Source organism: Pelobates fuscus, chromosome 1, assembly GCF_036172605.1.
Source record: "Pelobates fuscus isolate aPelFus1 chromosome 1, aPelFus1.pri, whole genome shotgun sequence".
Classification (NCBI taxonomy): Eukaryota; Metazoa; Chordata; class Amphibia; order Anura; family Pelobatidae; genus Pelobates; species Pelobates fuscus.
Genome location: NC_086317.1, coordinates 489,638,647 through 489,654,856, shown reverse-complemented (window position 1 = coordinate 489,654,856; position 16,210 = coordinate 489,638,647). Strand labels below are relative to the sequence as shown.

Genomic DNA, 16,210 nt, shown 5'->3' with positions numbered 1-16,210 from the left:
TGCCATTTAGGAGTAGGAGACCCTAAGCGCTTCAATCCAGAGTATCAACCCCTTACAATTTGGTTGACCCTTCGGAATGGAGACTCACAGGGGACCCTAATAAATAAGACAATACTAGAAACCGTACATTCTTCAGGTGTTCTGCTATTTGATGCATGTAAGGCGATATCAAGTGGTGGAAAACCGTGGAATGTATGCGGGGATCTTAAATGGGAAAGAATGTATGGGTCTAATGATAAGTATATTTGCCCCAGTAGTAAGAACAAGTATATAGATCCAAAATGCCCAAATAAGAATTATAATTATTGTCCATATTGGTCTTGTGTAGGGTGGGCAACTTGGGGACAGACAGTAGATAAGGATATGATTGTTACTAAGTTGCCTACCAAACCATATTGTAATTCTATGGAGTGTAACCCAGTCCATATACTTATTAATAATCCTGAACAGTTTATAGATAGGTTCGGAAACTTATTTGGGTTCCAGATATATGGGACAGGTTTGGATCCTGGGACAATATTATTTATAGGGATAGAGACCGATACTGTGGCAGCCCAGACTCATTAGGTTTTCCATTCTTTCTACGAGGAGATGAGTGTAGAGAATAAGATCCCCCATAATGCTAAGAACTTGTTTATTGATCTAGCCGAGAGTATTGCCGGTAGTCTTAATGTAACCAACTGCTATGTGTGTGGAGGTACTAATATGGGAGACCAATGGCCCTGGGAAGCAAAGGAGGTAATGTATTCCGGTTCTGAGACAATTGAACAGATAACATCTTCTCAAGCTGATTATCAAATGAGTGTTAGAGGTAAATCTGAGTGGCGATTAAAGACCTCCATTATAGGTTATGTTTGCATAGCAAGGAAAGGAATAATGTTTAATACATCTGTAGGAGAATTGACTTGTCTAGGGCAAAAAGCTTATGATGATGATACAAAGAATACAACTTGGTGGTCAGCTTCAAATGTCTCAGAACCACCTAACCCGTTTGCAAGTTATACCAATTTAAAGGATGTGTGGTTTGACCTATCTGCTACATCTAGTTGGAAAGCCCCAGCATATTTGTACTGGATCTGTGGTAAGAAAGCCTATTCGGAGTTACCACAGGACTGGGAAGGGGCATGTGTGTTAGGTATGCTCAAACCATCCTTCTTCTTGTTGCCTATTGAAACAGGAGAGACTTTGGGAGTTAAGGTATATGATGTGAATCATAGAAAGAAAAGGGGACCCCTAGAGATAGGTACCTGGGAAGATAATGAGTGGCCTCCCCAGCGTATTATAGATTATTATGGGCCAGCTATGTGGGCAGAGGATGGTACTTTTGGATATAGAACCCCAATATATATGCTCAACCGTATTATAAGGTTACAGGCAGTGGTTGAGATAATTACCAATGAAACATTGCAAGCGCTCAATCTCTTAGCGAAACATAATGCTAGGATGAGGACAGCCGTTTACCAAAATAGATTAGCCTTGGATTACCTATTGGCAGTAGAGGGAGGTGTATGTGGGAAGTTTAACCTAAGCAATTGTTGTCTTCAAATAGATGATGAAGGGCAAGCAATAGCTGACCTTACTAGCCATATGGTTAAACTAGCGCATGTGCCTACCCAGGTATGGAAAGGGTATTATCCAAGTAGTTGGTTTGGTAATTGGTATGAGCAGTTTGGAGGACTTAAGGCATTGGTAGGTGGAGTCATGCTAATTTTGATGCTGTGCCTTCTCCTACCATGTCTGATTCCTTTGGTAGTTAGGTCTGTGCAGAACATTATAGAGAATATAGCAGAGAGAAAGGCTGCTGCACAGATAATGGCTATATATAGGTATGAGGCTCTAAATCAGGGAGAATTAGTACAGGAAGAGGAATGTTGAGGGATTCGTATCTTTAGGGAGTCGCAAAGTCTGGTCTGGTTCATGGCAACTTGAGGTGTAAGCAAACTATGGTTAAGTGATGCATCTGGAATTGTGAAATATCAGAAGCATCAAAGGGGGGAATGTGGTGGAATCTCAGTAAAAATAAATTTACTAGGACCAGATTGCCACGTGGTATGTGCACTTGCATATGCTGATGTATCGGTCGGTTGGTTGCACGTGGCAACGATACAATCAGTAGTGTAAGGAGCATGTGTAGGAATACAGGATATACGAGTTTTTCCCCTCCTCCATTGTGCTGGGCAAGCCATGTGGTCAAACAGGATTTTAGTCTCTATTCGGTTGATTGGATAAGAGTATGTGTAGGTTGAACTGATTATGGGAGGAGCTACATGCCTATATAAGGGACCTACACTGTATGATCAGGACTCAGACTTTGCTGTTTTTTGGTGACATTAGTCCCTCTGAGTCCCGGTCAGTGAATCGAATAAAGAATCTCTTCCTTCCTGAAGAAACCTGTGTCCATCTCTCTGTGCTTGGCTTCCGTCTGTTTCTCCGGTATCAGTGTGATGTATACAGCCACAAAACTAGCAAAACTCCACTTGGAGCGCTCGGAACTGATGCGGTCTGGATTTACAGACCTGCCTATATACAATCTAAGTGGTATTACATATCTGGCATCCTAAATCAAAATGCAAATTGGGCCAGGAGAAGTAGAATTGGCCAATGAGGCCAGGAGTCAATTAAATTCACTTTACATGCAGCTGCAACGCTGTATGTATGAAAAATATAATATATAAATTAAATATAAAAATTATACATATACATATGTATATATATGTGTACTAAAAAGGATAAAATAAGAAAAATAACGTGATAGCCCATTTGCATCACTAAACTTATAAAAATGAATAACATACATATATTACTAAGGCTAACAGAGAGAAACTATCCTCTAAATGTCATAAAAAATAGACAATAAAAATCTATAGATCTAAAGTGTCATACAGCCAATATTTATTGTCTATTTTTTATGACATTTAGAGGATAGTTTCTCTCTGTTAGCCTTAGTAATATATGTATGTTATTCATTTTTATAAGTTTAGTGATGCAAATTTTTGTGACGTTATTTTTCTTATTTTATCCTTTTTAGTACACATATATATATACATATGTATATGTATAATTTTTATATATAATTTATATATCATATTTTTCATACATACAGCGTTGCAGCTGCATGTAAAGTGAATTTAATTGACTCCTGGCCTCATTGGCCAATTCTACTTCTCCTGGCCCAATTTGCATTTTGATTTAGGATGCCAGATATGTAATACCACTTAGATTGTATATAGGCAGGTCTGTAAATCCAGACCGCATCAGTTCCGAGCGCTCCAAGTGGAGTTTTGCTCGTTTTGTGGCTGTATACATCACACATAAAGTTTATTTGCGTTCCAGCTTGCTTGGCGCATGCGCACTCCGACCAGCCGCACGTCATTACGTATGACGTGCGCACGGCACGGTCTGCGCATCCATTAAATGGCGGCCAGACCGGCGGATTTAAAAGAGGAAGAAGTCCAGCAGGAATTCAGCAAGCTCGTGAGGAAGTCGACATCGACGAAACGCGTTGAGCACCCACAAAATCCCTGCAGTTTTGGTATAGCAGTCTTTTCTCTACATGCAATTTATTTTATAGTATTTGTGCACCTTTGCTGTCTTTAGCTCATGGAGCAATGTTATTGACATCTTGTATGTTTTGCACTTCAGCACTTGGCACTTTACTATAATTCAAGCTTCTTGTATGATTATAGCTGCTATCCTTAGGGGTTCTTGGCCAATTTGGCTGTATATTTACTTTGTACTTTTTATTATTGTTATTTTATCCATATTGTGCATGTTGCACTTTTGAGTACTACTGTTTCAAATAAAGTGGACTTTATATTTCCACGGATTGGTCTTCATTTTTGGGATTATTCTGAACTATACTACTATATGCCTTAGTGATTGTGGCGCCCTGTAGTCTGTATTAGCGTTCAGACATTGTGTTTATTTGGTATAGAGGTTTAGAGTGACCTCAGAAAAGTGGCTTGCCTACACTAGGTTTGAGACCTATTATCACCTTCACCACCCACCCATTTATCTCTCAATGGCGTAAAGGCTGCAGAGAAATATGGGAACACTGAGACACTAGGGGACACTACGAGACATGGGGACACAGGGAGACCTATGGGGATGCTGAGAAACTTGGGGACACTTGGAGACATAGGGACACAGACAGTAGGGACACAATGTCCCCAAGTGTCTCAGTGTATCCATGTCTCCAAGTCAGTTTCCCTGGTGTCTCCATGCCCCGTGTCTCCCAGTGTCTTAGTGTGCCCATGTCTCCCAGGGTATGTGTCCCCATGTCTCCCAGTGACCCCATGTCTCTCAGTGTCTTCCAGTGTCCCCATGTCTCTTAGTGCCCCCAGTGTCTTAGTGTCCCCGTGTCTCTCAGTGTCCCCGTGTCTCTGTGTCCCCAAGTCTCACAGTGTCCCCATATCTGACAGTGTCCCCTAGTGACATGGGGACACTGGACGACATGGGGACACTGAGACAGGGAGACACTGGGAGCAATCTATCTATACAGCAGAATCAAACTGTGAGTAGTTTTTTTGGTGATTTTACAGAATTTTCTCTTATGTCACTCCTTGTGATTTACATCATGTGATGTCACACATACATAACTTGTTATGCAAATTAGTTTTTTTCCAAGAAAGGTGGTAACCCAAACTACTCTTCACATACTCTTGCTTAAGTATGGAAACTTAAGAGGGATATATGGAAACAAAATTTGTGTGGACTAGCTGAAATGAAATTAGTTAAGGTAATGCTGGCTTTGGTCTCTCTAACACTGTGGCATATTCCCTTTCGTCTAATCTCACTGTATCCACCTTTTCTCTGTCTCAGACTGTATACCAGGAGCGTATGCCTGCTAGTAAGAAGGTAAGGAGACAAGAGGACATGTGAGTGCTCGGGGGCAGTCCTTTGAAAGCATGGAGCAAGTGCATGATCCGCGTCAGTGGCCCACCCTTTTACACTGACCATTGACTTCCTGCTTCACTGGACACTGTTGTTAGGGGCTATGGATTTACTTGAAAGATGAAAACATGAATTAGAGAGAGATTAGCATATTTTAAGAGAATCTGAGTTTTCTTATAGCTACATCCTATGAATTTCCCTCCAGGAACATTTCCACCAGATACATAATGCTTGGGAGGTAGGACTGTTTTAGTGTTTTTGGCCGATAAGATTCAATACTTAGGCCCCTTATAATTGTCAGCAGCAGGCCCACTGGCCCTGACTATGGGTCTCACTGGTTAGAAAAGTTATATTAATTAAGATGGATAGAATTAATGACCGGAGGTCAGTGATTAATCATATTGCTATTTGACCAAGGTGAGTTTTTGCTTTTTTATTTTTTGTTTTGTTTTTTCCCCAGGATTGCGGGAAATGTCACCATAATAAACGTATGTTTTTCCATCTCAATCACTCTGTTACCGAGGGTCACTAGTGATTGGTCGGGTGCCTAAACGATCTCATGTGTTAGCATTGATAAATATTTTATTTAGTATTCTACCTCACATTTGGACTCTTTTCCAAAAATCTTTAGATATTTATTTTATTTTACAGAATGGAAACATCTTCCTGGCTGATTATCAGATTCTACAAGGAGTCCCAGCCAATATCATCAATGACCAACAGCAATACCTTGCTGCCCCACTGTGTCTTCTGTGGAAAACCCCGCAAAATTACATTATACCCATAGCTATCCAGGTGACAATGTGATAGTATATTATACCCAGAGCTATCCAGGTGACAATGTGATAGTATATTATACCCATAGCTATCCAGATGAAAATGTAATATTATAATATATTATACATATAGCTATCCAGGTGACAATGTGATATTATATTATACCCAGAGCTATCCAGGTGACAATGTGATAGTATATTATACCCATAGCTATCCAACGTGATAGTATATTACATTATACCCATAGCTATCCAGGTGACAATGTGATATTATATTATACCCAGAGCTATCCAGGTGACAATGTTATAGTATATTATACCCATAGCTATCCAGGTGACAATGTGATAGTATATTATACCCATAGCTATCCGACGTGATAGTATATTAGATTATACCCATAGCTATCCAGGTGACAATGTGATATTATATTATACCCAGAGCTATCCAGGTGACAATGTGATAGTATATTATACCCATAGCTATCCAACGTGATAGTATATTACATTATACCCATAGCTATCCAGGTGACAATGTGATATTATATTATACCCATAGCTATCCAGGTGACAATGTGATAGTATATTATACCCATAGCTATCCGACGTGATAGTATATTACATTATACCCATAGCTATCCAGGTGACAATGTGATATTATATTATACCCATAGCTATCCAGATGAAAATGTAATTAAGTGTTCTTGCATAGCAAGACCACTTACTGTTATCTCACATATATATTATTATTATTATAGCCAAATTTGCTACCCTAACTCCTCCCACAGTTTTTACACTACATAGACAAAAATCTACCAAAACGTGCAGATTGTTCCCGATCGGATTGCTATTACTTTGTGGAACGTTTCGCCTAATGGTTCACGGAATATCGTCGTTCTTGTGGCGAAATTTGTCCCATAGGAATGAATGGCAAAGCTAGAGTGGGAGCTGGCAAAAGCTGAAAAATCAGGACATGATTTCTAAACTGCCACCACTCCCTCATTTTCAGGCCCACCCAGGGGCGTATTAGCCGCGAGGCAAACAAGGCATTTGCCTTGGGCGGCATTTTCCAGGGGGCGGCAAAAAACGCCGCCCCCAAATGCCCAAGGCAAATGTCTTGTTAGCCTTGCGGCTAACAGACATGCTGGGCTGGTTGCTGGGCGGCCGGCGAGGGAGCTCTTCCCCTGAGCTCTCTGCTCAGCTCCCTCGCGCGCCGCCCGCAGAGTGAGACTGGGAGCCGGAATATGACGTCATATTCCGGCTCCGCCTCCCAGCCTCACTCTGCGGGCGGCGCGCGAGGGAGCTGAGCAGAGAGCTCAGGGGAAGAGCTCCCTCGCCGGCCGCCCAGCCTGCCCGCCAGTGCCGTCCTGCAGCCACTGGATTGGAGAACCCCCCCCCCACCCCCAGCATTCCCAAAGGTAGGGGGGGGGGGGAGTAAATAAAAAAAAAAATGTGTTAATGTGAGTGTGTGTGTCTCTGACTGTGTGTGTCTGATAGTGTGTGTGTCTGTTAGTGTGTGTGTGTGTGTGTGTGTGTGTGTCTGTTAGTGTGTGTGTGTGTGTGTGTGTCTGTTAGTGTGTGTGTGTCTGTTAGTGTGTGTGTCTGACTGTGTGTGTCTGACTGTGTGTCCGACAGTGTGTGTCTGTTAGTGTGTGTGTCTGTTAGTGTGTGTGTCCGACTGTGTGTGTTTGTTAGTGTGTGTGTCTCAGTGTGTGTGTCAGACTGTGTGTGTTTGTTAGTGTGTGTGTCTCACTGTGTGTGTCTGTTAGTGTGTGTGTGTCCGACTGTGTGTGTTTGTTAGTGTGTGTGTTTGTTAGTGTGTGTGTGTGTCCGATTGTGTGTGTTTGTTAGTGTGTGTGTCCGACTGTGTGTGTTTGTTGGTGTGTGTGTCTCACTGTGTGTGTCTGTTGGTGTGTGTGTCCGACTGTGTGTGTTTGTTAGTGTGTGTGTGTGTGTGTGTCCGACTGTGTGTGTCCGACTGTGTGTGTCCGACTGTGTGTGTCTGACTGTGTGTGTCTGTTAGCAAGTGTATGCGTATCTGTCAGTGAATGTGTGTGTATTTAGAAGGCGGGGCAGGGGGGAAGGGTTGGGTGGGGGTGGCGCGCGTGCGCGCGGGGGGGGGGTGTCTGAGTTTTGTCCTGCCTAGGGCAGCACAAAACCAAGATACACCACTGGGCCCACCTACACAAATCTTATATCAAAACGTTCAGCTATCCCTGCTGCCACTAAAAATGTCAACAGCTAAGCCATAGTCCTTATAGTTTTCACAATATGACCATTTGTTTGCAACTCACGCAGTCCATTGACATTCATTGAAACTCCACTCTGCAAAGCTCACATTTGAAGGGCAATTTCTAAACTGCGACTGTGCCTTCATTGTTAATATCTCAGAGACATACTATACATCAAAATGTAGGTCTGGGTCTTGTGATTCTCACAATATAAAGCTCTTCGCTGTAGGAATTATAGTTTTTAAAATACGACCGTTTGAAGATGGCAACCGCCAAAATACTCTGACCTGTGCAAGGCTGCAGCAGCAAGTGATGTCATAGACAGGGCCTTTTGCAACTGCTAATGTTTTTATAACTGTATGTTTTAATGTAACTGTGAAGCACTTTGGGCAACAACGTTGCAATTAAATGTGCTATAAAAATAAATAATAACAGTTACTCTGCCCACTCCAGTTGTAGACTACTGGTGGAGGCAAGAACACTTCACACAATTTCCCCAGAAATTGTAGCTTTTCTAGTATTATAATATATTATACATATAGCTATCCAGGTGACAATGTGATATTATATTATATTATACCCATAGCTATCCAGGTGACAATGTAATAATACATTATACCCATAGCTATCCAGGTGAAAATGTAATATTATATTGTATTATACCTATAGCTATCCAGGTGACAATGTGATATTATATTATACCCATAGCTATCCAGGTGGTAATGTAATATTATATTAAACCTATAGCTATCCAGGTGGTAATGTGATATTATATTATACATATAGCTAACCAGGTGACAATGTGATATTATATTATACACATAGCTATACAGGTGGTAATGTGATATTATATTATACATATAGCTAACCAGGTGACAATGTGATATTATATTATACACATAGCTATGCAGGTGGTAATGTAATATTATATTAAACCTATAGCTATCCAGGTGGTAATGTGATATTATATTATACATATAGCTAACCAGGTGACAATGTGATATTATATTATACACATAGCTATACAGGTGGTAATGTGATATTATATTATACATATAGCTAACCAGGTGACAATGTGATATTATATTATACACATAGCTATGCAGGTGGTAATGTAATATTATATTATACCCATAGCTATCCAGGTGGTAATGTGATATTACAGTATATTATACCCATAATTATCCAGGTAGTAATGTAATATTATATTATGCCTATAGCTATCCAGGTGGTGATGTGATATTACATTATATTATACCCATAGCTATGCAGGTAACAATGTGATATTATATTATACCCAGAGCTTTCCAGGTGGTAATGTGATATTATATTATACCCATAGCTATCCAGGTGGTAATGTGATATTATATAATACCCATGGCTATCCAGGTGGTAATGTGATATTATATTATGCCCATAGCTATCCAGGTAACAATGTGATATTATATTATACCCATAGCTATCTCGGTGGCAATGTGATATTATATTATACCCATAGCTATCCAGATGGTAATGTGATATTATATTATACCCATATATATCCAGGTGGTAATATGATATTATTGTATACCCATAGCTATCCAGGTGGTAATATGATATTATATTATACCCAGAGCTATCCAGGTGGTAATGTGATATATTATACCCATATCTATCCAGGTGGTAATATGATATTATTGTATACCCCTAGCTAGCAGGTGACAATGTGATATTATATTATACCCAGAGCTATCCAGGTGGTAATGTGATATTATATTATACCCATATCTATCCAGGTGGTAATATGATATTATTGTATACCCAGAGCTATCCAGGTGACAATGTGATATTATATTATACCCAGAGCTATCCAGGTGGTAATGTGATATTATATTATACCCATATCTATCCAGGTGGTAATGTGATATTATATCATACCCATAACTATCCAGGTGACAATGTGATATTATGTTATGCCTATAGCTATGCAGGTGGTAATGTGATAATATATTATACCCATATCTATCCAGGTGGTAATGTGATATTATATTATACCCATATCTATCCAGGTGGTAATATGATATTATTGTATACCCATAGCTATCCAGGTGACAATGTGATATTATATTATACCCAGAGCTATGCAGGTGGTAATGTGATATTATATTATACCCATATCTATCCAGGTGGTAATATGATATTATTGTATACCCATAGCTATCCAGGTGACAATGTGATATTATATTATACCCAGAGCTATGCAGGTGGTAATGTGATATTAAATTATACCCAGAGCTATCCAGGTGGTAATATGATATTATATTATATTATACCCATAGCTATTATGGTGACAATGGGATATTATATTATACCCAGAGCTATGCAGGTGGTAAGGTGATATTATATTATACCCATATCTATCCAGGTGGTAATGTGATATTATATTATACCCATATCTATCCAGGTGGTAATGTGATATTATATTATACCCATATCTATCCAGGTGGTAATATAATATTAGATTATATTATACCCATAGCTATCCAGGTGACAATGTGATATTATATTATACCCAGAGCTTTCCAGGTGGTAATGTGATATTATATTATACCCATAGCTATCCAGGTGGTAATGTGATATTATATTATATATTTAAAAAATACAGAAAAGGTAAAGGAGTCGAGAGCAAATGCTCAAATCACCACATATGTGAATCACTCCAAATCACACCAAATAAATATAATGCAAATAACGTGAGAGTAATGGTGAGAGCAAATAAAATACTAGATAACAATAAATGAGAGGCAATATTACCATATATATCTGTCTGTTGGGCTTGTCCTAAAACAATAGAATAAAGGACATAGTATAGCCTGTAAAACAAAACATATAAATAATAAATATAAAAATGCCCACTCACGTGGTGCTGAGCCGTTTGAAAGTGGCTCAGACTATCAGCGCCTTGTAAAGTTATATTGGAGACTGTAATGCCGGAAGCAGGTTTTTCAATGCATAAATTCCGTCTTGTAAAATTGATATCAGACAGGAAAAGCAGGTAAATGAAAAAAACTTTTATTGCTAAAAACACAGCATAAAAATCTCGTCCCCCACGCGTTTCGACCGATAATTATTCTATTGTTTTAGGACAAGCCCAACAGACAGATATATATGGTAATATTGCCTCTCATTTATTGTTATCTAGTATTTTATTTGCTCTCACCATTACTCTCACGTTATTTGCATTATATTTATTTGGTGTGATTTGGAGTGATTCACATCTGTGGTGATTTGAGCATTTGCTCTCGACTCCTTTACCTTTTCTGTATTTTTTATATATATACTGTTTATCTTTCACTCTTGAAAAGGGAAGTTTTCGTGTATTACTAGTTTTTATTATGTCTATTTTCCATATGAGAAAAACATGGCAAAAAGATATGGATAAAAAATTTGAGGATAAAGTAATCGATTATGATAAAAAAGAAACATATACTAGTGATAATCTAGATATTATATGTGAGCAACTAGAAAAATTGCTAATAAAAGAAATGAAAATTCAATGGGAAGTCTATACATTAGATAAATATGTTACCCAAAAAATTACACCAAGGGGGTTACGATTTCAGAAACTCCCGACTTTTGACCAAGACCATGAGGTTTTTATGAATATCTGGGATAATTCCCTAGAATCTTTTTCATTTCATATGATAGGAGTAATTATTGAACAGAGGGGTCAGACTCTGCATCAATTAGAGGAGAAAATCAGAGATATTCAAACAAAACTAGAACCCTTCATATGTATGGAGGAATTTGAATATATTAACAAAAAAATGATAGAGAAAATTACTAATTTGGAAAAAAAGATCATTGAAACCAAAAGAAAAAAGTTTAAACGAGATTTGGATGATTATGCCCAAGGGAAAATTAGGAATTTTTCAAACTCAGAAAGAAATAAAAACAAAAACAAATTGAATGGGAATGACCATAAGAAAAAGGATATACCGAGAAAAAGAGAAAATAAGAATACTCCATACCACCAACAAATTAAAGTATGGCCAGAAAGAAAGAAAAAAAAATGTTAAACCCTCTAGAGATAGAATTCCACCTAGAAGAGAAAATGAGTGGATAAAAGTAACCCCTAGAAAAAGTAAATACCCTAAGAGGGGAGAATCTTTTCCCCCACTTCGGAAAAATAATATGTTCAGGAGAACATCCCCACAAAAAATTGTCATGTCAAATAGATTTGAAAAATTGGGAGAACTTAGAGAAGACAATCAGGATCTTTTTTTAGGACCAGCATACCTGAACAGAAGGAAGTTAAATACCCCACTGAAATGAACAAGAGAAATAGAAGAGGGGGAGATAGAGGAAGAGGGAAAGAGAAAAAGGGAGGAGTGGATAAGGAGAAAATAGGTGAACAATCTATCCCTATTTTTAACTTATCAGAAAAAATTTTAACAGATACACACATGTCTGTCTTGAGAAAAGGTTTGAAATTTGCACCAAGCTGTGAATCAAATAAATTTGAAAGCTTTTTAGATTTGAATAGATTTTTACGTAAGCTGTGCTTAAAGAAATGTTTTAAAGATTTTAAATCTAAAGAGGAGGAACCTGATAAATTGTATAAACATACAGATTTAAAACAAAAATCTTCTTTTTATCCGATAAATAAGAAATCTGAGGCAATGAAAGTGTTTGAAAAACTATGTATGAAAGAACTGAAAAAATTAAAACCTTTAAATAAATATCAAAGGAATTTAACAAAAAAAAAGAAAAATTAATGTTAAAAGATTTAAAAGAGGACATGTATGTACGTAGCGGGGAATGTGGTGCGACTAAGAGTAAGGAGACTACCCCAATTCTCCCCCCAATGATGACAAACAACGAATATTGGATGAAACAGGCCACAGCATTTATTAAACTTACAACTGTAGGACTCATCCGAACTTTATTCTTTTTCTTTAATTCAAATATAAATAAACATATAAATATATACATATACATACCATAATTAACATATAAATTACACTTATTGCCCTACAGCCTCCAACTTAAATAACCGTCCTTGCCAACGAACTTAACAAGGTGCCTATGCACCAAAACTTTACCCACTGGTGTCTCGCCTCCCCCCTCGTCCAAACCAAAAATTGCCATCATCTTAAATGCTCTACCACCAGCCGGCTTTTTGCTCGGTGGGCACGTCCTATTCGGTAACTTAAAGTTTACCTTACAGAGCAGGGGAGGATGAGACCCACCATGTCCATCTCCTGACATTCCATCTGGTCCCCAACCCTGTTGGCAAGGACACGCTCCCCGCTAGCTGTGACGGAACAAACCCCGCTGTTTTAAACCTAAAATCAGCGGGGAGCCCCACCAAAACCAACCAGGGGGGCGCCTGAGTTTTGTCCTGCCTAGGGCAGCACAAAACCAGGATACACCACTGTCTATAACCATAATCTCTCTTCTTTTGTGAAACCAAAACGTTAAACATAAATAACCATAACTTAACATATATAACTTAACACACAGGGTAATACAGTGAACCCAACACCACGCATCACGAAACAACTAAAACACGCACCAATAACCTTTTAGGGGCAGACGCCAAATACCACCTTGGTATCGTCCCAAGCTCAATTTCCGCCAGGTGGATAACCCGAACATTAGGGACAGGTGGGACAGCTGAACCTGCTCCGGGAGGAGCCGAACACATTTCATACCTCTGGTACCAAACCAATGAACCTCCGCTCCAGAAGGCGCACAACCCAATAGCTCACCTCCCGGACGGACACCCGCATCCCACCTGGGAGTATAACCAGGAAAAGGACATCCAGATATTATCTGTTTTCCAAGTGCACCCTGGGAATTGTTACTCGTACCCAAGGAAGCGGTACTTAATTATCTACCTCAAAGGAATGAATGGATGAGCCACCGCCGCTGAGAATTGAACCCGAACCCCCCCCCAAGGATTGAACAAATTCCACAAAACCAGCATTACTTCACCGAGACATCTCACCATACCCCCTCCCGGTTCTTTGCGCCACGTGCGTGACATACCCATCCTAAAAGCCTCCAAGGCAGCGCTAAACCGAAAGGAATGCCACAAGATTCCTTGCCGACAATCCCCAGAACCATCAGACTTGAGCGAAAGACCCAAAAAATTGGGAAGGGGAAAGAAAAAATCCCATCCGCATAACCCAAAAGAGGGCCCGTGCATACTGGGCGCAGCTCACAGTTCTCTACAAAGGAAAAGTGCAACAGCCGAACCGCCATACCATTCCCGAAAAACATCAAACCTGGATTGTCAAATACTTATAGTGATATGACCCGCAGGGCGCCGAATGGTGGCAAACAATACCCCACCACCGCATGGCCTACTAGGAATCACCAATACCCCAACATGCACGGCCCCCAGGAGCATAACGTCCAGGTGGCCGTGGAAACTGATCCACGGACCCATTCCGTCACTCTGCCAGACTGAGCGACCATGAGTCCCCGGCAAGGCGTCCCCTCCAGATCCGCCTGTGAGGCAATTGCCCCTTAAGCAAGTGAACCACTGGAGGGAAGGAGGCTGTGAGCCGAGTAATGGCTTGAACAACCCCTAAATTGTCACATTGAAACACTTCCCTTAGATCCTTAAAATGTGACCTCCCCCACCACCAAAATGGGGAAACGCTCCAAAAAGGCCACATTCTTTGTGAGCCCAGAATGGCCCCAAACCCCACCGCGCCAGCCGCGTCCGTAAATAGGTGGAGGTCGGCGTTAGAAACCTCGGGCCTTTGCCAGGAGGACCGGCCATTATATGCAGCTAAGAAGGAGTCCCAAACCGACAAAATCTCCCGCAGCGGCCGACTGAGTCGAATGAAATGGCGAGGCCCGGAGAACCCAGCTGTCGCCACAGCCAGACGCCGGTTAAAGACCCGCCCCACGGGCATGATCCGACAGGCAAAATTCAGCTCACCCAGGTGCGACTGCAGGCAGTGCAGCCGAATCTCGTGCCGCCCCATGGCCAAGGCCCCCTCGCGCCGCCAGCCTTGAATCACATTCAAAGGCAAGCGGCAGTCCTCCGCCAAAGGGTCAATCTCAATGCCCAGAAAGCTGAGACAAGTGACTGGGCCCACCGTCTCGCTGTGTGCCAACGGGATCCCAAACTAATGGAACACCTCACCCAGAACCCGTCGCAGCAGCGCACAGGCTGTCGAATTGGCAGGACCCACACAAATGAAATCAGCGAGGTAGTGTAGCAATGAGTCTATCCCAGTCTCCTCCCTCACCACCCAGTCCAAGAACATGCTGAAGCATGCAAAGTAACAACAGAATATGGAACTACCCACAGGGAGGCACATATCCATGTAATACATGCCTACAAAACACAACCCAGAAGATGGTGACATTCCGGGTGCACCGACAGTAGACGGAAGGCCGAATCCACTTCAGCCTTGGCCAACAAGGCCCCAGGGCCCATGGCCCTGAACATGTCAACCGCCACGTCAAAGGATGCATAAGATACCCGGCAGAGTTCCCAAGAGATGTCGTCAATTACCAAACCCCCCCCACCCGGGGGTACGATAAATGGCGAATCAGACGGTATGTGTCCAAAACCCATGCTCAACCCATCCAGTAGGATGCCAGACGCCCGACGAGTCCTATAAACTGGTGAGCCAAGGGCGTATCACGCTCATGACCCCTGGCGCCATCGCCCTCTGACCCCAAATCCCCTATCTCGCCAACTTTACCCTGCTTGAAGCAGTGGGAGGCGGGATGGGCTCCCCCACAAGTGGAACATTCGTGCTGGAAACGGTAAGATGCGCCCCATTTGCAGTGACTGTCGTTGAATTTCAACAACAGCCCGGCCTCTGATTCGCGGCCGGTGAGGAGGAGGACCCTCCCCATCGCCCCCCTGAGAAAGGACGAGAACCCACCCTGCTGTGTGGCCGGGCAGGTCACAGTGGAGAGCAAGAGGCCAATGTCAATCTGTTCCCACGAAATTGAGGTGCGCACCGCCAACCGTTGACGGAACTGCTCGTTATATTTCCACCACCCCAGACCGCCATAGGTACGACAAGCGTTCCAAATGGTATCCAGGTAGCAGAATAATGCGGAGCACTTCTGCGGAGCCCTTTCCCCAATTACACTGGCCAGGATTGCAAACGCGCAAATCCAATTCGCGCAAGTTTTAGGGATCTTTCGGTACTGGTAAGTCTCCTTGTCTTTTTTTTTTTTTTTTTTTTTTTTGGATTCCTACCCGTCCTTTTCCATGAAAGGAGGAGCCTCCTCCATGGGAAGGAGGGAAAAATCTCAACAAAGTCTCCCCTCCAAAGTTTTTCACGAATCTCC

General features: G+C 41.3%; 1 protein-coding gene across 1 annotated transcript in view; it reads left to right on the top strand.

Annotated features, from left to right (window-relative positions):
• Nucleotides 1-16,210, top strand: part of LOC134600390 (hydroperoxide isomerase ALOXE3-like) — a 177,741-nt gene that overhangs the window by 125,697 nt on the left and 35,834 nt on the right. The window contains exon 9 of the mRNA XM_063445013.1: nucleotides 5,545-5,688. Within this exon, the coding sequence (XP_063301083.1) occupies nucleotides 5,545-5,688 (144 nt within the window). The remainder of the gene's footprint in view (nucleotides 1-5,544; nucleotides 5,689-16,210) is intronic.